The sequence below is a fragment of the Schistocerca piceifrons genome, chromosome 2 (assembly GCF_021461385.2).
Source record: "Schistocerca piceifrons isolate TAMUIC-IGC-003096 chromosome 2, iqSchPice1.1, whole genome shotgun sequence".
Taxonomy (NCBI): domain Eukaryota; kingdom Metazoa; phylum Arthropoda; class Insecta; order Orthoptera; family Acrididae; genus Schistocerca; species Schistocerca piceifrons.
Window position 1 is genome coordinate 83,515,469 of NC_060139.1, and position 25,256 is coordinate 83,540,724.

At 46.8% G+C, this 25,256-nt stretch overlaps 1 protein-coding gene across 1 annotated transcript in view; it reads left to right on the top strand.

The window, feature by feature from the left end:
* LOC124775164 overlaps positions 1-25,256 on the top strand; it is a 232,351-nt gene that overhangs the window by 25,784 nt on the left and 181,311 nt on the right. The window contains exons 3-4 of the mRNA XM_047250002.1: positions 3,997-4,156; positions 10,192-10,367. Coding sequence (XP_047105958.1) covers positions 3,997-4,156; positions 10,192-10,367 — 336 coding nt within the window. The remainder of the gene's footprint in view (positions 1-3,996; positions 4,157-10,191; positions 10,368-25,256) is intronic.

Below are 25,256 nucleotides of genomic sequence, written 5' to 3' on the forward strand. Positions count from 1 at the left end.
TTTGGAGCATATATCTCAATTGGGGTGAAATGAGGCCAATGGGGAAGGCAAAAAACGATTGGAAGCATGTGAAAATTATTTCACGAGACTGTCGAAGATGAAATGGATTGATCGAGTAACTAATGAAGAATTACTCAAACGAATCAACGAAATGAAGCCTAATGAAGACTATAATGAACCGACGAGGTAGGACGATATAGTACATACTACAGGAGTTACTGCTGAAAACTGAAGTTTAAGGGATGGTGGAAGGAATGAACCTGAGGGGCGACCTTAGATATGAACATATATGGCAAATGGTTGATGAAGTAATATGCACCAAGACAGCTTAGTATGAAGTGGATAGCCGGCAAGCTACAGGAAAGGAAAACAGCACAAACCAACGTGAGTATTGCTAGCAGAGAGAAAGTAATGTCAATAGTCACAACAGCTTTTTTCTGTCTTCAAAATCTTCTTTAATCCCCAAGTGTTCAACGACAATAGATGATTGGATCAACTTTTCGCATAGCCATGGCGGAGGACAACAAAGGACATGAACGACAGACAGATGTATTAAAATTCTCTGGCCGGAAGATGTTACCACATGAACATCTACTGATCGAAAATTTGGCTAACACGGACAACCGGGACGGCTAATCACGGAAAGTTAACAACAAATTTTCTTATAAATAACACTGAAAAGTGCGCTTCTCGCCCATTCGACACCAGTTTAGATAGCACTGCGCCTCTAAACTCGTTTCCTAGCTTACAGTGATGTCTCTTTTCTCGCAGATTGTGTGAGGCACGAAGTGAGTACGTAGAAATTTCTCGCACGAGAAGTATCAGGGCCGATTATGTCTGAGACGCTTTCTGAAATCCACTTTACCTTCATGTGTTATTTTCGTCATGGGATCTGTCTCACCTGTCCTGGAGACCCTCTGCACAGGTCTAAAGTGGCATCTAAAGGAGTTTGTTGTGACGAAAGAGTTAGTATGAAACTTCCTGGCGGATTAAAACTGTGTGCCAGACCGGGACTCGAACTTGGGACCCTTTGCCTTTCGCAGGCAAGTACTATATCGACTGAGTTATCCGAGCACGACTTATAACCCACAATCACAGCTACACTCCTGCCAGTACCTCTGCTCCTCCCTCACAAACTTACTTATTGGAATATAGCTCACTCGTGGAGCATTTGTCCGTGACATGCAAAATTCTGAAATTCGTGTCCCGGTCTGCCACTCAGTTTTACCCAGCGCTGAAGCGTGAACATCCATTCTTTGGATGGAATTCATACAGGCTGAGCCCAGGTGGACCTATGAGGCTGTCAGCCAGTCGAGGTGGTCGTGAAAAGATGTTGCTTTTAGTACCGGAACAAAGTCAGAGAAATAAGGAGAACAGGACAGCTGTTAGCTGAAACCCGGTCCCAGAGACGGGTTGTGTCCGAAGCCGACGCGCTTCGGCGGCGGCCAAGTGTTAACACGTGACTTCTCTCCCACGCTTCCCACTGGCTACCGAGAATGGGTGAACAGTGAGCATGTTCTCTCCCACGCTTCCTACTGGCTACCGAGAATTGGTGAACAGTGAGCATGTTGTCAAGAAAGGACCTTTGGTGAAGCGACTATCCCAGACGTAACGTAGGCCACAACGAACTGTACTCGAACATTGCTTGAGAATCTGAGGGTGAACAATTACAAACAAAATAAAAATTTGAAGTATCAATTAAAGTGGTTCGGATGTCTGCACATCTCTCTCGTAAGTATGGCTTCACCGTCGGTAGATACGAATGTCAATGAATTCATTACTTCACGCCGAGTCCTTTCAACTTCACCATAGCGTCTAGATCAATTGCTCAAAAAGAGTTTTGCGTCACCTTCATATCTGCAAACATATGGTGGCTTAGATTCAATGGTAACAGGCAGTAAAAGAATAAGCATTGTGCAACTAAAAAAGAACACTGTGAAAGAAATACAAAAATATGTTCAAAATAAAAGCAGTCTTTCGGAAGTGGACATTTGTGAAATCAAAATCTTCTGCTGGGTAACATTCAGTACCGTGTTTCTCCACCCACAGCATTGTAACATGCTTGGATCGTTCTTGGCTCGGTGTCCGCAAGGTGGCCGTGCCGCTGCGCCTGGCTCTCTTCGACGGCGCCCCTGTTGATGTCATCCAGTATGTGGTGAGGTTTCTTGCGAGATATTCCCGAAGTTTCAGCTAGTCGCAAGTATGCTTAATCGTGTTCACGTCAATAGATAACTCAGACATACCATTCGGCTGATTTGTGCCACCTGAGCGCGAACCCGCCACCGAAACTGTGTTGGACAGGAGAATAGATTTTTGGATCCTGTCCCAATACTACGCAGCCCTCGGATTGCCTTCGATAGCGAAGAGAAAAGGAGGAAAAGGGGGAAAAAGAGGAGGTGGATAGAGAGAGCGGGAAGGAGGAGGTGGGCAGAGAGAGGGGGCAAGAGATGACGGACAAAGCGAAGTGGGTGGGGGGGGGGAGGGGGAGGAGCTAATAGAAAATTGGAATAAACAAATACCTGGGCAATGGTGGGCCTCTCAGTTACTGATATAATAAATATGACTGGTTACGGCAATTTGTAATTTTCAACTGATATTGTTAGGCTCACAGCAACGTGTACCTCTAAAATTACTGTATTTATTGATGGCCTTGTATAAGAGATTGTCATTTTGCTTTAATGTGGAGTTGCGCCGGCGGGACGCGGTGCTTACGCGCATGTACCGGTATGTGGCGCCCACTGCGTTCCAATATTGTCCTTATCGCTTGGGCTCACGTAGTGTTGAGCGAGGTTTATTTTTGGTGGCGTTTTGGCTCATATTTGCTCTTCCTTCCCCATTGTATGTGGCGGTGGTTCTTTGCGGACGGAACTCTTGCTTCTGTACGCTGAGTTTGTGTGCGGTATTGCACTGTGGGCAGGTGTACTAGTGGTTTTGAACGTGATGTGCGTCTGTGGGTCTGTTGCATTATTGGTGGTGTTGTGGGAGAGATTTTCATTGTTGGTTTGGTGTGGAACACTGTTGCTTGGCTCGCGTAGGGTGTGGTTCTTGCCGCCTATGGGTTTGGTGCCTTCTGCGTCCCGACTTTCCCTTGTCGCTTGGGCCTTTACCTTTTGGACAGTTGGCCTAAGCCAGGGCATATGATGTTTCTGGTACTTTTATGTCAGTTTTGTGTGACTGGAGCCGCTTGGCTTCAGCTAATGTGGTTTGCAACCGTTGATGTGGCAAGTTACTACGCTTGCCACACACATGTTTTTCTGTTGTTAACGTTTTGTTATGATTGTGAGGGTGGCTTGTTACCGTTTGTGTATATTTTTGGGGCCCACCCCTTTTGAAGGAGATATTTTTATAACATCGAAACCTAGATCAAAGGCTAAATAAACATTTGGTTTGCGACTGGTTGGCTGATTTTTCTTCATCCTCTTGAAATTTATACAGTTGCTGAATCGCAGCCATATTTCACATTCTGTTGAGGAAATTTAGAAAGCCGGCATCTGAGGCTGACTGCTGAAAAATTCTTCTGCCACCAACATACATTCCGCGTAAGGACCACGAAGATAAGATTATAGAAATTAGGGCTTAATGGAGGTATGTAGACAATCGCTGTTCCCTCGCTCTGTTTGCGAGTGGAACAGGAAAGGAAATGACTAACAGTGGTACAGGGTACCCTCCACCATGCACCGTACGGTGGCTTGTGGAGTATCTACGTAGATGTAGATGTAGATGAACCACAAAGTTTCGCCTTTCAAGGCGGAACAGAGTACATAAACAGCAATATCTCATTCATGACTGGAGACACAGCACAGTCCAGGACTATTCTTACTTCCATTACACATCTGATTGTATGGAGCAATTTCCTCTGTTCAAAAAAGAATTAGAGAAAGGGGTTTCCGTTCAAAAGAGACACATTATGGTGGTGCAAAGCGCTTTTTTCGCTAATTATAATAAAAATGTAGTTGTACACAGCCCGGTATTGAGCTGGGACCCGTTGCTGTGCAGTTGCCGACTCGCTGTTCTCGTCCAACTACTCGTTCGGCGGGCCGGGCGGTGGGGGCGCGGGGGCGGCGGGCCCGTTCTCGCCCGCCGCCGGGGGCGGCCCGGTGCCGCTGGTGGAGCGCGGGCTGGCCGGGCTCGAGCTGATGGCCAAGGGCTTCGCCACGTCGCAGCCCGCCGCCATCGCCAGCCTCGCCTCCCCCGGCTCGGTGACCGCCACCACCGCCGGCGCCGCCCCCGCGTCCGCGACGCCGTCCGGGTCGCGCAAGCAGCGGCGCGCCAACGCAGCCTCCGCCGCCGCCTGGGACCGCCACGAGGTCAAGACCGAGTCCAGGCCAAGCTGCGGCTGCCGCCGGCAGCAGGCCGCCTCAGGTAAGCAGCCGAGCCGCACCTCGCAGTCAATAATTTCCTTGTATGGGACCGTCAGTTTGGTAACATGCTTCCAAGAAACTTCCTGGCAGATTAATACTATGTGCCGGACCGAGACTCGAACTTGGGACCTTTGCCTTTCGCGGGCAAGTGCTCTACCAACTGAGCTACCCATGCATGACTCACGCCCTGTCCTCACACCTTTACTTCTGCCAGTACCTCGTCTTCTACCTTCCAAACTTTACAGAAGTTCTTCTGCGAACCTTGCAGAACTAGCACTCCTGAAAGAAAGGGTATTGCGGAGACATGGCTTAGCCACAGCCTAGGGGTTGTTCCCAGAATGAGATTTTTACTCTGCAGCAGACTGTGTGCTGATATGAAACTTCCTGGCAGATTAAAACTGTGTGCCGGACCGTGAAAGGCAAAGGTCCCGAGTTCGAGTCTCGGTCCGCGCACACAGTTTTAATCTGCCAGGAAGTTTCATATCAGCGCACACTCCGCTGAAGAGTGAAAATCTCATGCTTCCAAGATCTTGACCTCTATCGTTCTGAGGAGTGTCGAAGGCAGGATGGATGCAATGACCAGGGTCGATCAGTTTGGCGTTAGAAGAGCTGAGGGTGCACGAGAAGCAATAGTCAGCTTGCGATTAATTCTTGAGAAAAGACTAGAGAAGGCTCAAGATACGGGTGTTGGATTCGTCGACCTAAAAAGGGTTGACTGGCGGCAGCTTTTTCAGATGCTGAGAGAAAAAAATGAAGATTAGGGCTTAACGTCCCGTCGACAGGGTCATTAGAGATGGAACACAAACTCGGATTGTTTTCAGAATGGGGAAGGAAATTGGCCGTGCCGTTTCAAAGGAACCATCCCGGCATTTGCCTGGAGCGATTTAGGGAACTCACAGAATGCTAGGCCAATATGTTGACCACTCCACTACCTTGCTCTGTAGACGCTAAAAGAGAGTCTCATAAAGTATAAGAACACAGTTCTAGTGCAGAGATTGTATAGCGAAGAGTTGGCTGTGATTAAGTTGTGGAGAACATCAGGAAGAAACTGCCATTAAACACGGTGTACGACAAGGTTGCTCACTCTCTCCTGTCTTGAACAATAGATACGTTCAGAAGGCAGCAGATGAATTCAGATGGAAATTGGGAGTTGCAGGCGGCATTATAGGCCACGATGAAAAAATAAATACGTTGAGACTTGATGATGACACCGCAGTGTTAAGTGATGATGCGGAACAACCAGAAGCGATGCTGGTGCAGATGGAAACCACCCTCAGATCGTCCTGTAACATGAAAATTAACAAAGCTAAAAAAGTGTCAGTGGTGAGCAGACTGAACACCATTGCTCAATGCTCACTTACGAGTGACTGAAGACAGTCCAGTCCTTCGCCTTCTGCGGAGCAACATTACATCAGATGAAAGGTCAAAGAAGGACGCTGAAAGCTGAATCTACTAGGCAAAGGCGGCTTTTAACAAGAGAAGAAACATTTCATTTCCAGCTGCATAGACAAACATCTAAAGAAAGACCTCATAAAGACGGTTTGTTTTGTGTGTGCTGCTATTCAGAAGTGAAACATGGATACTCAGAGAAGCAGAAAAATACTAAATAATCACCTTTAAGATGTGGTGCTGCGGCAGAGTGCTAAAGATTGCCTGGGTACACAAAGTATCAAATAAAGCGATGTCCCACAGAGTGAAAGAAAAGAAGACGAGTCTTTGAAAGATCTTGCAACACAGAAGAGCAGCACTGGTCGGCCATCTGCTGAGACGTGGTGGTCTCATTAAAAGCGTCTCTGGAGGGGCAGTAGAGCGGAAGAACACAAAAAGCACGCAGAGACTGGAATACATCAATCAAATCGTGGAAACCTACACCACTCTCAAGAGGACGACTGAAGACAGAAAACCACGGCGAGCTACTGTCAATCAACCTGATGTTTGAATACCTAGGAGTGAGAGGGGGGGGGGGGGGGGGAGATTAACTTAAAACATCTTCCGGGAATGCATCAGAATAGCCAGGGACTAATGTACCAGCTGCCGTGTGACCCATCCTCCACAGTACGCCACTTACTCGCGGCACCATCTAGTGGCGAAACATGACGAAACTAAACCACTTTAGTAGAGGTTTGAGCTCCGAAGTAAGAGTTACTCCTCGCCACCACAATAGACAGCTTTGCATATTATGCAACATTCCATTAATAATTTGGCCAGTGCGCACAAAGGAAACACTATCGCAGTGAAACATTATCCTAGTGTTTTTCTTATCATATTTGTTAAATAAGGATCGTCTAATCAAGGGCGAAGTTTCAGGATGTAGGGTTTATAAATGGAAGCCGATATCACAATATTTATTCTAATCCAAAAGAAACATGGAATCTTATTACAAGGTGACTCCTGAAAAATAAAAAACATCCGAAAGTAACACTGATGTTCACTGTATAGGACTTTGATTGACGTTGTTAGGAAGACTGAAAGAAGAACATATCACAATTCCTCATTTGTACAACTCGAAATGCCAAATTAACAAGAGAAATAACCCATTGAAGTCTGCATCCAAGCTGCACAAACAACCAGATCAGTGCGAGCTGCTTCGGAGTACGTATTCTCACATATGAAACTAACACCTCATGCTATAGCAAAAAGCGGCACATCTTCAAACCGCACCGTCAGCTTGGGACGGCAGGCAGGTAGCCAATAATAGTCGATACGGGAAAGAATAGACGGGAACGCAGCAACATTTTCCCTGATAAGGCGTGCAAAAACGCATAAACTGTTTCTAAGGTTGTTACCGAGTTTGAACGGTATTTCACTAGTTTAGGACGTAGCACACATTGTGCCCAAAAGAAGAGGGAATACACAGGATTGGCCGAATAAGAAAAACTACTGAGAACGTACTAAATGTCTTGCTTTTCATGAGAGCGGAAAGACAGGATTCTAGTGTGTATGTTTGCCACATCTAAAGTGGGCACTTGAGGGCTAAGGCACCAGTGCGGCTAGGATTAACTCTGAGAAACAGTAACTTCAGAAGACGCGGAACATGTCTTGGAAACCATCCCAGGACGCCACGCAACTCTGAAGCAAAGCATTTCTAATAATTTTTAGTAACATATTTCGAAAACACAGCAATCTAAATCTGATTTTAACAAAACATTCAGGTCTGATGGGGAAACAATTTTTTTATTTATGGTGACCCGTTTGTCTTGGCAGACCATCTTCACATCACAGGGAAACACCAACGGTGACGCATGTAGATGCTGAACAGATCTGTATTTTGTGGTTGGAAGGCGCAGTTGTCAACATTTGCATACACTACAGCTCTGCTCAGCGTTTACACGGGTCACAAGTGGTGATTATCGCCTGAAACTCAAACCGTCATCCGTGTGATTATTTTATCAACGCGCAGGTTCGTGTACGGTCTGGGTTCAGCCATTCCTATCTCCTCCTTATGTTAGCATGAAGAAACAGTTTCTCGTCAGCAGTAACGATATAACGATACACGATAGGAATGCCGCGCGGGATTAGCCGAGCGGTATAAGGCGCTGCAGTCATGGACTGTGCGGCTGGTCCCGGCGGAGATTCGAGTCCTCCCTTGGGCGTGGGTCTGTGTATTTGTCCTTAGGATAATTTAGGTTAAGTAGTGTGTAAGCTTAGCGACTGATGACCTTAGCATAAGATCCCATAAGATTTCACACACATTTTGAACGATAGGAATGGTCGGTGTTTTCACGAGCAAATTGATGACGAGCAAGCGGAGATGCATCTATGGCCACCAGCTGTTTTTGTAATTTCGGCTTAGAGCATTCGGTACCTATACACTCGATTTTTGAGCCTTCCCCTTCGCATGCAAATGTCACACGATGGTGGGATGAACACAGGTCATCACATTTGACAGTTCTCGAATACAGTAACGTGAATCATCACGGATTAATGCGTTTAAAGGATCTTCGTCAAACCCCGAAGTTCTTCCTGAACAAGGAGAGTCACTAATGTCCAAACGATCCTCCTTAAAACGAGAAAACCATTTTCTTGCCGTGCTGTGCCCGGTAGCATTACCCCATACACGGCGCAAATGTTTCTGGCTGCCTTCGGTGTTGTCACCCCCCTCCTCTCCACTGAACTCAAAGAGGAGAATATGTCGGAAATGCTCCCATTTCTCGACATGGCACTCAATTTTCTAGCGTTCACAGTTGCACTCACTATCTCCAAACGACAAAAGTACAATATGTAAACTCAGATAGCAACAGCCAACTACAAATAAAAATGACAAACGATAAGTAAACAGCCGGCCGGAGTGGCCGTGCGGTTCTAGGCGCTACAGTCTGGAACCGAGCGACCGCTCTGGATGTGTGTGATGTCCTTAGGTTAGTCAGGTTTAATCAGTTGTAAGGTCTGGGCGACTGATGACCTCAGAAGTTAAGTCGCATAGTACTCAGAGCAAAAAATGTTCAAATGTGTGTGAAATCCTATGGGACTTAACTGCTAAGATTATCAGTCCATAAGCTTACACACTACTTAACCTAAATTATCCTAAGGACAAACACACACACCCATGCCCGAGGGAGGACTCGAACCTCCGCCGGGGCCAGCTGCACAGTCCATGACTGCACCCCTAGACCGCTCGGCTAATCTCGCGCGGCGTGCTCAGAGCCATTTGATAAGTAAACCCACAACAACCGGAACACGAACATGCAAAACAAGAACGATACGAACTTATGCGCCAGCCTGATCAATGTACGAGGGCTATCCACAAAGTACATAACGTTTTGGAATTAAAAATAAATGAAATATTGGAAATTTTTTTATTATATACAGATAAAAGCCACACTTAAATACTACTTTTCTACATAGTTGCCATTTAAATTAAGGCACTTATCGTAGCGATGGACGAGCTTGGAAATTCCTTCGTCGTAAAATTCGGCCGCCTGCGCCTTCAACCACGTGGTTACCTCTTCTTGAAGCTGTGCGTCGTCATCAAAACGCTGCATAGCCAACCACTTCTTCATTGCTGGGAATAAGTGGAAGTCGCTCGGTGCCAGGTCGGGACTGTACGGCGGATGAGGAAACAACTCCCACTTAAAAGATTCGAGAACTTCACGAGTGGCATTTGCCGTGTGGGCCCGGGCGTTGTCGTGAATCGGCAAGATCTTTGAGCCCAACGTTCCCCTGCGCTTGTTTTGTATTGCTCTTCTGAGGTTGTGCAAAGTTTGGCAATAACTTTGAGAGTTTATTGTAGTGCCTCTTTCCAGGAAATCCACAAAAATCACACCTTTTCTGTCCCAAAAGAAGAGGTAACCACGTGGTTGAAGGCGCAGGCGGCCGAATTTTACGACGAAGGAATTTCCAAGCTCGTCCATCGCTACGATAAGTGCCTTAATGTAAATGGCAACTATGTAGAAAAGTAGTATGTAAGTGTGGCTTTCATCTGTATATAATAAAAAAATTCCAATACTTCATTTATTTTTAATTCCAAAACGTAATGTACTTTGTGGATAGCCCTCGTAACTGAAATGATACAGCATCATGAAGCGGTCTGTACCAGCGACACTTAGACATACAACATTTCAGAGTTGCACACCTGTGTACTGAGGCCACGGCCAACCGCAGGTGGCGCTGAGGAGGATCGCCGCGTGCCCGCGACGCAGCACCAGCAGCAACACCAGCAGCTGCAGCTGCAGCACCAGCACCAGCAGGTGCTGCAGCCGCCCCCGCAGCCGCAGCAGCAGACGCCCCAGGTGCAGCCGCCGCCGCCGCCGCAGCAGCAGCAGTCGCTGCAGCTGGCGGCGCCGCAGCAGCTGCAGGCGGGCGGTCTGCTGGTGGCGGCGGACGGCTGCAGCCGCACCACGTGGCCGCCGCCCATCAAGAAGGAGCCGGGCACCACGGCGGCCAGCACGCCCTGCCAGGTGGCCGAGGTCACCACCAGCATCTCGCCCATCGCCACCATCAAGGTGGAGGCCGCGTCGCCCGCGCCCGTCCACCACCACTCCGCCTGCAAGAAGGACGTCGCCAATGGTCAGTCCTCAATCTGAAGCTCGTTCACACGATTTAGGTACTGAAAATAAACGTCGTGGCCAAAAATCGCGGGAACAGTCTGGATATGGTGTCGGCAGTCAGCTGCTGAAGCCCATGTTGTGAATTTTTGTCCGTACAGTCCTAACAGGAGCGCATTCCTGCAGCCCCACATTCAAAGAGGCGGCGGCATTCTGACTCACAGTATATCGTCGATCGCCCCATATGGCTCTGCAGAAGTGACATGAGTCCGTTCGTCAGACGTGACACGAGTCCGTTCGTCAGACAAGTGCAGTCGTCCTATGTAGCGGTTTACTCCGGAAACGGGCTGCTGCTACGGTTGCAGGTTCGAATCCTGCCTCGGGCATGGATGTGTGTGATGTCCGTAGGTTAGTTAGGTTTAAGTAGTTCTACGTCTAGGGGACTGATGACCTCCGATGGTAAGTCCCATAGCACTTAGAGCCAAATTGGTTCAAAAGGCTCTGAGCACTATGGAACTTAACATCGGAGGTCATCAGTCCCCTAGACTTAGAACTACTTAAACCTAACTAACCTACGGATATCACACACATCCATGCCCGAAGCAGGATTCGAACCTGCGACCGTAGCAGTCGCGCGGTTCCAGACTGAAGCGCCTAGAACCGCTCGGCCACTCCGGCCGGCACCTAGAGCCATTTGAACCATTTTTGAACTCCTGTGAAAACATCTTCTCTGTACCGAAGAACTACCCAAGACAGTGTTGATACTGGAAGCCCGTATTTTTGTGCAATCTCCGGTATGCTGTAACCCACGCGTCTTGCGCCCATTATCATTCCATGTTCAGAGTCAGTTAACTCGCAACGTGGTGACATGTTCATTGTATATCATTCTGTAACGGACAATTGAGCACTGTGTCTACACATGCACCATACGCCGGATCAAGCCGCAACATTCGGGCCACGTATACGACAGATGTCCGAATGGGACAACTATTCCTGTGACTTTTTGGCCACTACGTTTATTGGTAGTAAGTAATTCGCGATGCTTGAGGGTTGTTGGAAAAGTTCTCGGAATGGAATTGTAAGCCGGCCGCGGTGGCCTAGCGGTTCTAGGCGCTTCAGTCTGGTACCGCGCGACTGCTACGGTCGCAGGTTCGAATCCTGCCTCGGGCATGGATGTGTGTGATGTCCTTAGGTTAGTTAGGTTTAAGTAGTTCTGAGGTCTAGGGGACTGATGACCTCAGATGTTAAGTCCCATTGTGCTCAGAGCCATTTGAACCCATTGTGCTCAGAGCCATTTGAACCAATTTTTGAACTTGTAAGAAACGACTTACTTCAGTGAGACTTCCGTATTTTTCAATGTAATCTCCCTTGTACACTAATCCGCTTGGTCCAGAGGCTTTCCACTGTCTTGATGAAGGTTCCCTCCGTCTACAAAGGGAAATTTTGAGCTTTTGGGAGAGATGAATGTCTGATGGAGCCAAATCAGGCAAGTAAGCCGGCTGTGCCAACAGCTTGTATCTTAATGTTTTTTTGCCATGGCAGCGACACTTGTGTGGGCGTGCATTGTCTTGATGAAAGATGACTTTCCTCTTTACCGAATTTGGCCTTTTTTCGCGAATCTTTTGCTGTAGTTGGTCCAGGAGGTTAGCGTAGTATTGGCCCTATAATTGTTTGACCAGTGGGAAGATATCTATAAGCAGAATCCCTTTTGCATCCTAGATAACTGATGCCGTGGCCTTTCCGGCCGATCATATTACCTTTGCTTTCTTTGGTGGTGGTGAATTAATATGTTCCCACTGTTTTGAATATTGCTTTGTCTCTGGGGTGTAGTAGTGGACTCACGTTTCATCTGTGATCTCAAACCGGCGAAGATAATCTTTTTGGTTACTCTGAAAACGAGTCAAATCTTGTTCAGACATTTCCATTCAGCTGCGTTTCTGATCCTGCGTTAAGAGTCGCGGAACCCATCTAACAGATAATTTCACTGTTAAAATGTGATATGCCCGTTCAGATGACGTCCCTATAGCTTCATCAGTTTCTCGCACTTTCAGCCTGCGATCCTCCATGACCATTTATGCACCTTTGCAATAATTTCTGGGGCAATGGTTCATATTGGTCGACCGATACGGGGATCATCATCTAAGCTGTAGCGACTAAATTTAAACTCTTATGTCCACTTGGTAACAGTTGAATATCAAGGAGCAGAGTCCCCAGCGTGTTCTGAAGATCGGCGTTCATTTCCTTTGCTTTCATACCTTTCTTTACAAAGTACTTAATCAGTGCTTGAATCTTTATTGTCTTCCACCTTCACAAATCACGCGTCACAGATCTCTACCCAGTATTTACTCATAAAGGATGACCTATTGCCGGAGTGGCCGAGCGGTTCTAGGCGCTACAGTCTGGAACCGCGCGACCGCTACGGTCGCAGGTCCGAATCCTGCCTCGGGCATGGATGTGTGTGATGTCCTTAGGTTAGTTAGGTTTAAGTAGTTCTGATTTCTAGAGGACTGATGACCTCAGATGTTAAGTCCCATAGTGCTCATAGCCATTTGAACATCAAAAATAGAAGAAGGGTTGTTTATAACAGTATCCAGTATATGTTTTCGTTACTGAAATCAATTAACCTTGTCCGCCAGAGCTGTATATTCGCGAACGTGGAGAGTTTTTCGAAACAGGGTGACAGATCTGGGGAGCGTTGAGGTGGTACAAGCGATGAGGTGCACTGCCAGGCATTACTTACAAGTCTGCAGCAATAGGATATGGGTGTGTTTCAGTACGTATTAAGACAGCAGAGTCAGCATCTCCAGCCGTCCACTAGCGGTGTCACGGTGCACGTGTTACACTCTGAGAAGCTTTAAGTACCGGGACATAAAGGAGTTGAGCAATAACTGCAACATTTCGAAAGCCTTCCTCTGTACTGGCGAAAGAAGATAACTGTGGAAGCGAGTCGCGAATGTAGCTGATGAGAGGCACTATCCGTACACAGGACGACAGATTTACAGTTTCTTTTCAGTCTGTGGAGCTATAAAATTGCATAAAACAACAGCTAAAAGTAAACATTTCCGGCTACATGTGCATGAAAGACTACACCATGGATGACCAAAAACGGACCACGCCTTCCTCATTGTTGGTCACAGAGCAGAGCCGTCAGCAGAGCAAGTGGTCCATGGTTTGCAGCTCTCCACAATCGCAGTTGGTACTGACGAGTGGAAAATCCCATTTTTTGGAGATTACATCTGGATTTTCTGACTCCACAGCGTACACGACTAAAACACTCTTTGTGACCAGGGGAAAGATTTCAGACATTTGCCATCAATAAGCATCGTTTACTACTTGTGCTTTCTACATTTCCGTTTTTACTTCGAATCGACTCATTTGCAAATGTTGCTCGTTTTCATGAGACCCCAGTCTCTGGACGATTGGCATATAACATGTAACGGATGGCTAGGCTTGATGACTGTGTTTGTTCTTTCCACCCTGGCAGCAACTTCACGGTGGGTCTTTGAGGAGCAGAACCTGCCAGATGATATAGCTTAGCAAGTGGTGAAGGCCTGAGGCATCCAATAATAAACGTGCACGTCCTACTTTGTGCCTTGTATGCTTATTTGCTTTTACTCATAGACCAGATAATGTTTATAAAGTAAGAATGTGCAAAATGTGTGCAATTATCTTAAGAAATGAGGTTTAACTTTTCTCAAATTTTATGAAGAAAAAATATTATTAAGGCTGTGCTGCCAGCTTTGAGGTGTTCAACTGGATAACAAGCTGTTATCATAAAGCGAATATTGATCTTTGTTGTTTACGTATACACCATGAAGAGCTGAGTTATTCATTGACAGTTACCGTATGCAGCACTTGTATGACTTGGTTCAGAAGATGTTAAACCACTGCGCAGTCATCTTATCGTGGCGTCTGCACAGCAAGCGAAGAATTCATAATTCGCTTTCTGGCGTGAATGCGGAAAGCGTGGGAGTGCGAGAGAGCAGCGGGGGAGCGCAGAGTGCCGAGCTGTGAGTGTCGCGTCGTGTTTCAGCAGCGTCCGCGGCGGCCAGCATCCCAGTAGGCATCGCCGTGGCGCGCCAGCGGCAGCAGCACGAGCTCAAGGCCATCGCCGCCCCCGCGCCGCCCCCGCAGCAGGCCGCGGCGCCCGCCCCCGCACCGCCGGACCAGGCCAGCGCGCTCTCCGCCATGGGTGAGTGTCTCGCAAAGCGCCCCGGCGACAGCGTCGCAAACGCCCGCTGCCGCTCCGGCGCACTACCGTCTGCCAGCTCGAATGAGGCGAGAGCCCCGCCACGAGTTCAGTCAACGTCCTTAGCGCTGGAAACGACCTCTAATCACAAAAGTGCTCGTCTGTTCTCCGTTTGAGAGATGCTGACCGCTGATGCGGACAGCGAATGTTTTGAGAAGGAGGATAACGCTTGGGGCTCCAATAGCGACAAGATTCACGAAGAAGGACGTCAGAGCTTCGCGTCCCGTCGGTATAAAGGTCAAGAGCGATGAGGCACTAGCTCCACTGGACAAGGCTCGACAGAATTAACCGTAGTGGATTTTGTGAAAGGAACTATCCGAGCATTCGTTCGAAGTGCGATAGCGTGCTGAAAAGAAATATCTCCGAATGTTTTATGTGAAAACCCTTAAAAGCTTGCCGGCCGGGGTGGCCGAGCGGTTCTAGGCGCTACAGTCCGGAACCGCTACGGTCGCAGGTTCGAATCCTGCCTCGGGCATGGATGTGTGTGATGTCCTTAGATTAGTTAGGTTTAAATAGTTCTAAGTTCTAGAGGACTAATGACCTCAGTCCCATAGTGCTCAGAGCCATTTTGAGCCTTAAAAGCTTCATAACAAAACAAACGTTATTAACTCTCTACATCTTTATTCTTCATTTCTACACATTTATTTCTCAACGTAGACACCTTGGTCACGAACGCATTTCTCGCAACGAGAGATCAGTTTCTGACATCGTCAATGTACAGTGTTTTTGTTGGAAGAGCCACAACCTCACCTCTGCCTACACCGCTTCACCATTATCAAAATGAAGTCCTCGAAGATGCTCTTCAAGTTTTGGAAACAGATGAAAATCTGATGGGGTCAAGTTGGGACTGAATGGAAGATGATGGATGACAGTGACCCTAAGGTGTCGGACTGTTGCAGATGTCGCAGCGCTCGTGTGTGGTCTGGCATTTTTATGCTGTAGCAGGGGGTCCTCAAAGTGTGGACGAACTCTTCGAATTCGAAGCTCGATTATTGCACGCTGCTTCTCATGCACCGCCAAAGTTACGTTCTACGTTGTCCTGTTACATGCTACAATTCTGAGCCATCCAGCGGTAGAAGGCTGCAAGTATGTGGATAAGAAGAACAGAAATGGAGAATGTTAATAACGTTTGTTTTATTTTAAGAGCTTAGAGAGTTTTCACATAAAAAGTGCGGGGGCATTACCTTTCAGCACGCCGTCGTGTTTAGGAAACCACGAAATAGTTCAATCTGGTCAACATGCACACAAAATCTACTCGACAGAGAGAGCTGTCCGCCGTGGCTTCGTTGAAGGAATCATTCCAGCATTTGGTCAAAGTATTTAGGAAAGCCATGGAATACCTAAATCTCGATGTGGGTGAACCCCTTAAAAATCTTTTAGTTACAAAGTTTTTACAAAAATCATTACTTAAAACATGTTTGCATTTTACAGAATTGCGCAGAAGGGCCCACTGCCGAAACGTATTTGGATGTTAAGAAGAACATAGTTTCCATAATAAGCAGACGTGAATTTCCATAAATTAGAGCTTCAAACCAAATAATTACAGCGTCCTAAGCTCTTTAGTAGTATCAGGAAAGTGAATTAACCTCTGACATCAATCAGTAGTCGAGTCGCTAGCTCACCCTTCTCCAGCGGCACTCGAGTTCGTGATAGTATGTTCGAATCCTGGTGGTGGAAGAAATTTTCCCCTCCAGTATTTGGCCGAAAAGAGGAGAGGTGGCGGTGTAAATGTACTCATCACCAGACTCTAGGTGCGCCCCTTAACAGTCGTGCGGTTGGCATCCCCCAACACACTAGCTAATTGTACTTGCGCGATTACTGCAAACAAGACGTTCCGGCTTACGTGCAGGTAGGCAGTCCCCATCGTAAATTTCCATCATTACTTCAAATAAGACAATGGGACCGCTCGCCTACCCGATGTAAACAGCTACCTCATCCTGGTATCTCTCCAATATTACCCCTGGTAAACCGCCACTGGCCTGGTAATGGCGCCGAACCGGAAACACTCAGAAGATGGTCCTACGCAGACCGTGCGCAAGTAGAATCACTTGTCCTCTGTCGCTGATCAAAAAGTTAGTAGTAAGAAGAAAGACCAAAATCATGAAACGCTGCAATGTTATTGCTCGACTCTTCTCACCTGTTTCCACTCTAATTTAACGCGGTAAGTTTCCGCTTTTTAGTTAACGCTACGAAATTAATAATGCGTTCGAGATGTAATTGAAATAATGAGTAAAAAGGTAGCCATTTCATTCGGACTGAGAGCGTTATATCTTTTTTTTTTTTTTTGAGCGGTCGGCAGTGTTTTGTTGAGAGGGACAATGGCCGTCGCAGACAATGGCGATAGGGGAAGCTGACCGGCATCCTCGCTGGGGAACGGCCGATGCGCGCTACTCTTCAACCAGCCGGGGTTTCCGTATTGTTCCAGTCGTCTGGCAACTCTCACCAGGCCTGCTAAAAATTGGGATACGCTCTTCGTCGGAGACATCCAATTAAATTAAACCCGCAATAGACAATAGCATTTAATATCAATTCATCGAACCAAAACTCATTCTTATACCCAAGCAGGATATATTCTACGGGCAGTGCATCAGGCTGCAGTAATATAAAGATAGCCTATTGTTTCTGAACAAAATGCCAATAGTCAACCGCTGAGCCGACTGGTACGGCCTTCAGATACAGACTTCACTGAGACTGTAGCCAGTGAACTTCTTCGCAAATTGTGACGAAGTTTCAAGAGACAACAAATCGAACTTCGCCTGATAACAAGCCTGAGTCAGTGAGTGAGATGGAACCGTGATGAAGACACTGCTGCTGTACTCCAGGGATAGCGGCTTATCCAGGCAATGGCAGCCACGACGCGGACCCTGCGTGTCATGTTCCTGACGGCGCTGTTTTGTCACAGGCGAAATGCATGAGGAAGAGGAAGGGCTAGGTCAAATAGGAAGAAGAAGAAAAAGATGGGAAGAAGCTGAAGGGCACTAAAATGGGAATGGAGATGGGGAGGAGATGAAGGGAAGGAAACCATGAGGATATTAATGTTGGACTGTGTTGTGCTACAGTTTCATAAGACTTCGCATTGGGTGGGAAGGGCTTGTTTATTACTACTAGTCGGCGCCATTCTTGTTATGCCATGTCGGCCGACGTGGCGAAAGCGTAAAGAATATATAGGGTGTCCCCCCCCCCCCCAAAAAAAAAAAAAAAACACCAACAAACTTTACGAACGTGTTGCATACACCAAAAGAAGAAAAAAATATAGTAACGAAGAATTCTAAAGCTCATACCTTAAGATATACGAGAACTTGTTCATCTTTGATACTATGAAACACATCTCCTCTACTGCAAGCTCTTTGGTTTTCATATTTTGGGAGGAGGTAGTGTGGACCAAAATTGCGGTGTCGGCTGCACCTCCAAATATGGGTGCCGCCAGTTACGCCACCGCAACACGATGGCCCCGCCACGAACTATTACTCCGCTGCCAATGAGATGCAAGCATCTCCTCTGCGGAGTTCCTGCGGCGGGTTTACCTAAGTTCCAACATTCACGCACTGACCCCATTTTGTGTGCTTGCCAGTTGAATAACATTTACAGATTTCCATAGTGCCCAGGATTCGTGATCAACTGAAAGTTATTGTATTGAAGATTGATTCGTAAATCTGCGGTATCTCTATATGTTTCAGCATTCAAAGCTATTGTCAGTAACTGACGCAACAACTATAGCAACAAAGTTATGTATTATTTTTACTATTTGATGTTAGACGTAGAATAAATAGGGAGATGAAGCACAGAAGAGGTAAATGGAGGACGATAAACGGCGTTATTGTTAAGGTAAAGTGACAAGAAGATACGCCTAATCCTCTCCTCGCTCTCAGATCTGTTTTGGCTGAGTTTCGATATTTAGGTTTGAAACAGCCTGAGCAGCAAACCATTGACATTAGTCGTTGTTCAACCATTGTCTTTAATGATGGCAGCAGATGGGAGGTAAGTAGGTACGTCACGTAAATGATCTCATGTTTGCTGCAGCCACACATTAATCTGTAAGCTGTCAGCTGAAGCAGTCTTCTGTGCTCGTGAAAACGCATACATGAACATTAGGTCTAACGATGCCAATAATACGTAGAGGGTCTGATGACGGTGCGATTACCAAGTTCTAAAATGAGGCTGCGATGGTTACACATGAGAGTACGTGTACGATTATTACTGCCGCCAGAAAGACATAAACGTGATCATGAGATCATCAAACACATAAACTAGTAGCTACCTATACTTGTAATGACTTAATTGCCGTGCTAGAGTCGTCTTTTTCGTTGTTGCTGCACAGGAGGATTCGGATGCGCAGTACTTTTGCGTTAAGGACCGACACTCAATATCTGCAAAGTCAAAAGCTCCAATGGTGAGATGCTCGACAGACGGTGACCAGCTACCGATGCCCTAGCTCATGGATAGGGGCGTGCACTACAGCTTTGTAATCAGCGATGGGCACAGCAATCAGTCGCATATAAATCGGTGTTCTATTGCAGGTGTAGCTAGAGTCCAGCTACACTACAGCCATCGTCAGTGCAGTAATGATAGCTATAGGCCTACTGTAGCTCAAATTTTGCCAGATCTGCAGCACAGATTTATGTGCAACTGATTGTTGTGTACACGCCTGATTATAACACTTTCACAGTCGCGGAGCACAACAGCTCGTGATGGAATCCATCCACTACAGCTTTGCTTTCATGGAATATAATTCGAAACTACGGTTCGCAGACTACACCGAACCCATTGACTCCGTGAAACATCTGAGTCACAACCAGTGTTTACGACCATATTCGTTTCAGGCAAATCCCGGGATGGTTCCTTTGAAAGGGAACGGCCGATTTCCTTCCCCATCCTTCCCTAACCTGAGCTTGCGCTCCGTGTCCAATGACCTCGTTGTCGACGGGACGTTAAACAACACTAACCTAACCTACGACCATATTACTTTCGCATACTGTAGTTCATTCAGAACTGACAAGAAGAGAGTCGCGTAAAGGCAATCAGGGGTTAATTGAATTTGCCATCGGTACCTGACAGAGCACGATAATAATGTTAAATAGGAAAAACTTTCTAATTTTCTAAAAAATTTTGCTGAATATTAGGAAGCGTTTTCCTTTTTAATATTGCAGTCATGGATTTCCACGTACACATGCCTTCACAGCAGAAGAGAGCACGAATCAAGGTGCCTTCAAATGGTTCAAATGGCTCTGAGCACTATGGGACTTAACATCTATGGTCATCAGTCCCCTAGAACTTAGAACTACTTAAACCTAACTAACCTAAGGACAGCACACAACACCCAGCCATCACGAGGCAGAGTAAATCCCTGACCCCGCCGGGAATCAAACCCGGGAACCCGGGCGTGGGAAGCGAGAACGCTGCCGCACGACCACGAGATGCGGGCAAGGTGCCTTCCACATACTGAATTCATCATAAGTAAAAAACATCTAGAACGGAAAATTTTAAGCGAGGCAAATAGATCTACTAAGGCTACATGTATTACAGGATTGTGCAATTATAATCTCAGAGAAAGAAAGAAGCTGGGGAACTACTTCATAAGATCAGATTTGGTATGGCCATTGCTAACAGCAAGGTAGTCAGAGAAGATGACCAACCATCAAGGTTGTCAGCGAAGACTGCCATCCTGAGCTAATAACGAGAAAGGTAAGTGTGGTGAAGCAGTGTGATGTGAAATGTACGGCGACAGAACAAATATAGTTCACAAGACAAACTTTACTTGCAACTACCACTTACTTTTCAGCGGCCACTTTCTCTATGGAAAAAACTTACGGCTCTTAACTGAAGATAAGCGGGTGGGGACGTCAGAAATGTACGGAAACTACACACGGTGTTCGAAGTTATAACGCCATTCTCCGCTTTAAGTGAGCGCTAAAATGGTTTTGCTCATCAAGGATACAAGACGCGATTCCTCCAACCTACGTTTCCGGCGACATGTTAATAAATCACAGTCATCCGTTTTTACACCATCTTTGGACTATAGAACTCTTGATCGATCTTTACTGAACTACAACTGCATACACACTTCTCAAGTACTGTACAGTGCATGGCTTTGGATACCTTGTATCACAACCAGTCGCCAGTTTCCAGCTGCCGTGGAAAGGAATTTTTGTTTGGCGTCGTAAACGGGCTGTGGGTGGCCGAAGCCATCATGGCTGGCTTACAGGCTAAATAATTTTCCCACGACGGTCGGTGTTTCCAACAATCGTTCAGTAAGGCTTCTTAAATAGCTGCTAGGAAGCAGAATGTTACAGAAGTGCTGCAATCCGGAGCAGGAAATGACCAATGAGAAGGGTTACATTCTTCTCCTGATTCTGATTGGCTGAAAGGTTTATATGTTAAATAATTTCGTGGAGCAGGCTGGAGCTCATGAAACCGGGAATCGGTCGGCAGTCCTCATGGGCTTGACGTGGCAAGTCGTGAGTCGTCTGGGGCAGTGTTTGTGTTTTAATGTAATGCTCATTTCGGAAGTCTGGAGATAGTGATCCTTCGAGATCAACGAGGTTACCTTCCCGGGAACAGAAACCCTACAGAACATTTGGAAACGTTTTCCCGAAAGCGGGCTGTAATTCATCACAGGCATTTTTCTTCTGTTCTTGGAGTGAGTGGCAGACTTGTGAGCGTGTACTTGTTCGGTAGAAACAGGCCTCAGAGCAGACCATGGGACCATTAGTTATCTGGGGGTGGTGGTGTATAAAAGTGATGGACTTGACAAGGATTAATTCACGCCAATAAATTTCGTTTCCGTGCAAATCTTAGAGTGATGTTTTTGTCTGATTTTGTCTCAGTTGATTTTAAATTGTATTACTGTGTTGTTGTTGTGGTAGTTATCGGCGATAACTGCTAACAGCCAGATGGAGGTGGCATACGGAAATGTTAGCGGTGTAGACGTCTCCAGTGGTCGCATGTTCGAACCTTCGTGAATGTAGTTAGGTAGCTACAAGGCTTTCAATTACAGACTTCGGAGTTGTGAGGTGGTTAAACCTGTCACGCGAGTCAGAGTGAGGCTGGTGACCTGTATTCAGAGTGACTGACAGCGTAACAGGGCAGAGACTTAATCCGGATCCGCCAATAAAAGTTTCCGACAAACTCCGCGGAGCAGTGCGTCGCGACTAGCGCGCTGCACATCGCCTAGAGTTTGTGGATTTTGGTAGCGACAGCGTCTGTGTTTCCGTGCAGCGTCACAGAAGCTCCGAGGTACGTACGAAAGGAATGTTTCACAGTGAAGGACGAACCATTGCGTGTATACCTCTGTACGAGAAGGACAACTGAAGAAAACTCGACAAGCCAAGATCGCTGAAAAAGCAATTTATTGGATGACCGGTTTCTACAGAACTACACTGTCGTCATCGGATCCGGTCGTCCAATAAAATGCTTTTTTAGCGATCTTGGCTTGTCGAGTTTTCTTCAGTTATCATAGGCCCTACTTTGCAGATCGGCCTCGAACTGACAATGTCAGGAATTATGGTGCCTGCAGGTCACATCCACACTGTAAGCAAGAAAAGGACGAGGAAATCCTTTCATTGACAATTTGTTGCAGAAGCGAAACGTGTATACCGACGAAAACACGCATTTCAGTGGTAGATGAGTATAAAGTATCATTATTAATAAACAGGAGCTGCAGGTACTAAACACATGCAAAATGACAATTTCACCGACATTAGCCTGTTTCTGAAAGATCTGTGCACTCTATACGTGAGACCATTTAATGTATATACGGCCCTAGTCTTCGACGCCAGGAGCGCAAACGAACTATCTTGCGTTTTCGTAGTAAACGATGACCCGCTTCAATTTCGAAACACCGTCGCGTATTCGACACGCCGCGAAAATTTCAAGATTTAACTCAGTAATAGCTCTAATACTGACTAACTGCATTCGTGAAAATGTCTTTGGAATTGAGCCGGCCGCGGTGGCCGAGCGGTTCTAGGCACTTCATCCGCCACAAGGAGACGAACCGTGGAATGGTTCCATTCAAAAGTAATCACCAAACGCTATAAGACATCTATCCCATTGGGAGATGAGACGATGATCGTTTCCTTCCTGTTTCGTAAAACTCAGCCTGCCGCTCACGGATCCACAGCCGCGCCTACTCTTGCACTTCCTTGTCCGACAGAAACCGACGTCCACGCATGTGTCTCTTCTGGCCACCGCCATTTTGAGCCCGAGGGTAAACGGCAGAACCAACAGTGGAAACAGCCAACTTTACTAACTTCCTGGATGATTAAAACTGTATGCCAGACAGAGACTCGACCTCGGGACCTTGTTTCGCAGAAGAGCTTCTGTGAAGTTTGGGGGGTAGGAGACGAGGTTCTGGCAAAATTGAAGCTGAGGAGGGGTCGCGAGTCGTGCTTTGGTAGCTCAGTCTGTAGAGCACTTGCCCGCGAAAGGCAAAATTCCCGGGTTCGAGTCTCGGTCTGGCACGCAGTGTTAATCTGCCAGGAGGTTTCATAACAGCGCACACTCCGCTGCAGAGTGAAAATCTCATTCCGTCCACATCTCCCCCGTCCCTGTTCGCACGAGTTCCGGTAAGGTCATGATGACCACCTCCACCTTCAGGAATCCTCTGCTCGTCGAGTTCGGCGAACGTGGAATCAGAATCAACGCACTTTGCAGAAACTGCTCCACGAAATCAAAACGCGCAGGAATGCTGCCGGACGCAATCATCCTGTTGCACGATAACGCCCGTCTCCACGCTGCCATTCCAGGGGTTGTTTGGGGAAGGAGACCAGACAACGAGGTCATCGGTCTCATCGGATTAGGGAAGGACGGGGAAGGAAGTCGGCCGTGCCCTTTGAAAGGAACCATCCCGGCATTTGCCTGGAGCGATTTACGGAAATCACGGAAAACCTAAATCAGGATGGCCGGAGACGGGATTGAACCGTCGTCCTCCCGAATTCGAGTCCAGTGTCTAACCACTGCGCCACCTCGCTTGGTACGCTGCCATTCCGACGAAGGCTATGCTACGCTTCAGCGATGTGACTGGGGAACATTGCAGCATCCTCCATATCGCCCGGATCTTTCACCGTGTGATTTTCACGTCTTTGGCGATCTTAACAAAGACGTGCGTCAACGTCGGTTTCAGTCGGACGAGGAAGTGTAAGAGGGTGCGGTTGTTGATCCGTCAGCGGCCGAACGCATTCTACGAAACAGAAACTCATCGTCTCTCTCGCAATAAGACAAGTGCCTTAACGTGGTGATTACTTTTGAATGGAGGTATTCCAAGGCACCGTGGTGGCGGGTATTCGATTTTCATTTGAGTGCCCCTTATACCTTCTGTGTGACCTCCTTTCTTTGTGACGTCCTTCTGCTATCAACATTTATGTTGTTAATTATTGTTCGCCATGCACTTTCCGCCCGTCTCTGTCTGGCTTCTACTGTGGATTGTAGCACTTCTCTGATCCGGCGTCTCGAGCCTGCAGAGAAGCAATAAAATAGACCAACTTCGAGGAGATATCATATGGCTACTCAGAAAGCTGCTCACATCCGGTATGGAGACATCTGTAACAATATAAGTACAGCCATGTTGCATTGTTGTCGCGTTTTTGCAGATAGCTCAGAGCTAAAGTACCACACTACGAATTCTAAAGTCTGGGTTTCGAGTACTTGCCTGTCCGAGCATTTTTATCTGTCACTTATCGCTTCATTCACCTCTACCAATGGTTGTTAATGTGAAAAATGGGGAGATGCACCATAGTTCGTATTCCACGTTAACTCGTAGGTCCCTCTATATCTGTTTCCATAAGTCACTTCAAAGGTTGGAGGAAGGCAGGAACAAACCAACAAGACCATTCGTTGTTCGAACAAACCTTCGGGTTGATGACAGCATTACCTTTTATCAACAATTCTTCTTTCAACTTAACATTGTTGGCTTATAGCCGCCCGTTACAAGTAGCACGACGCGGTTGTATTTATTACATTGTACCCAGTTTCGTGTTTACCTTGCTTAACTTCCCTCATTGTCGAAAATTTGAATGAACCACAGTTTCCTCTTCAGAACCACTGCTTTCTCAGTAGGACTACAAGAACCCCACATCTACGCTCACACACAGACAACAAAGTCTGCATGCATCGAAGGAGATATCTTTCACTAATCTCGCTCCTTGAGTTAAGGCCACGATAAACTTCCAGAAGAATAACTAAGATCGTAAGTATCTTTAATTCGTCATTTCTTTTTGGACGGTCAGTGGCGTTGCAGACGCTATGATATATGAGAAGCTCCCAAGTTGTTCACCAAGTCACTGTCGCTCTGATATTCCCCGAAACGCGCTTCCTAGTTGTGTAGGCCTACTTATCAGAAGGGAATGTCAAAGATTGCATTTGTTGTATTTTTTATCCTCCTAAGCAATTATTTTTCCAGAAAACAACAGTACAGGCACAACCGAAATTCTCTTACAAATATAGCAATCCCCGGCTGAAGATTGCCTTATTGCGACATTCACGCGCTTGATAGCAGCCCCAAATATCAGGAGTATCTCAGTCATTTTGCAATTTTCAAAACTGCATACAGTCGTCTGACATCAAAACCGTGATATATTTTCTGACCGGACGCTTGCGACAGCCAGCAGTGTAGTTTCGCGTTACGCGGCAGCGAACTAACGCCCGACGTTGCAGCAGCGTGACGCCGTT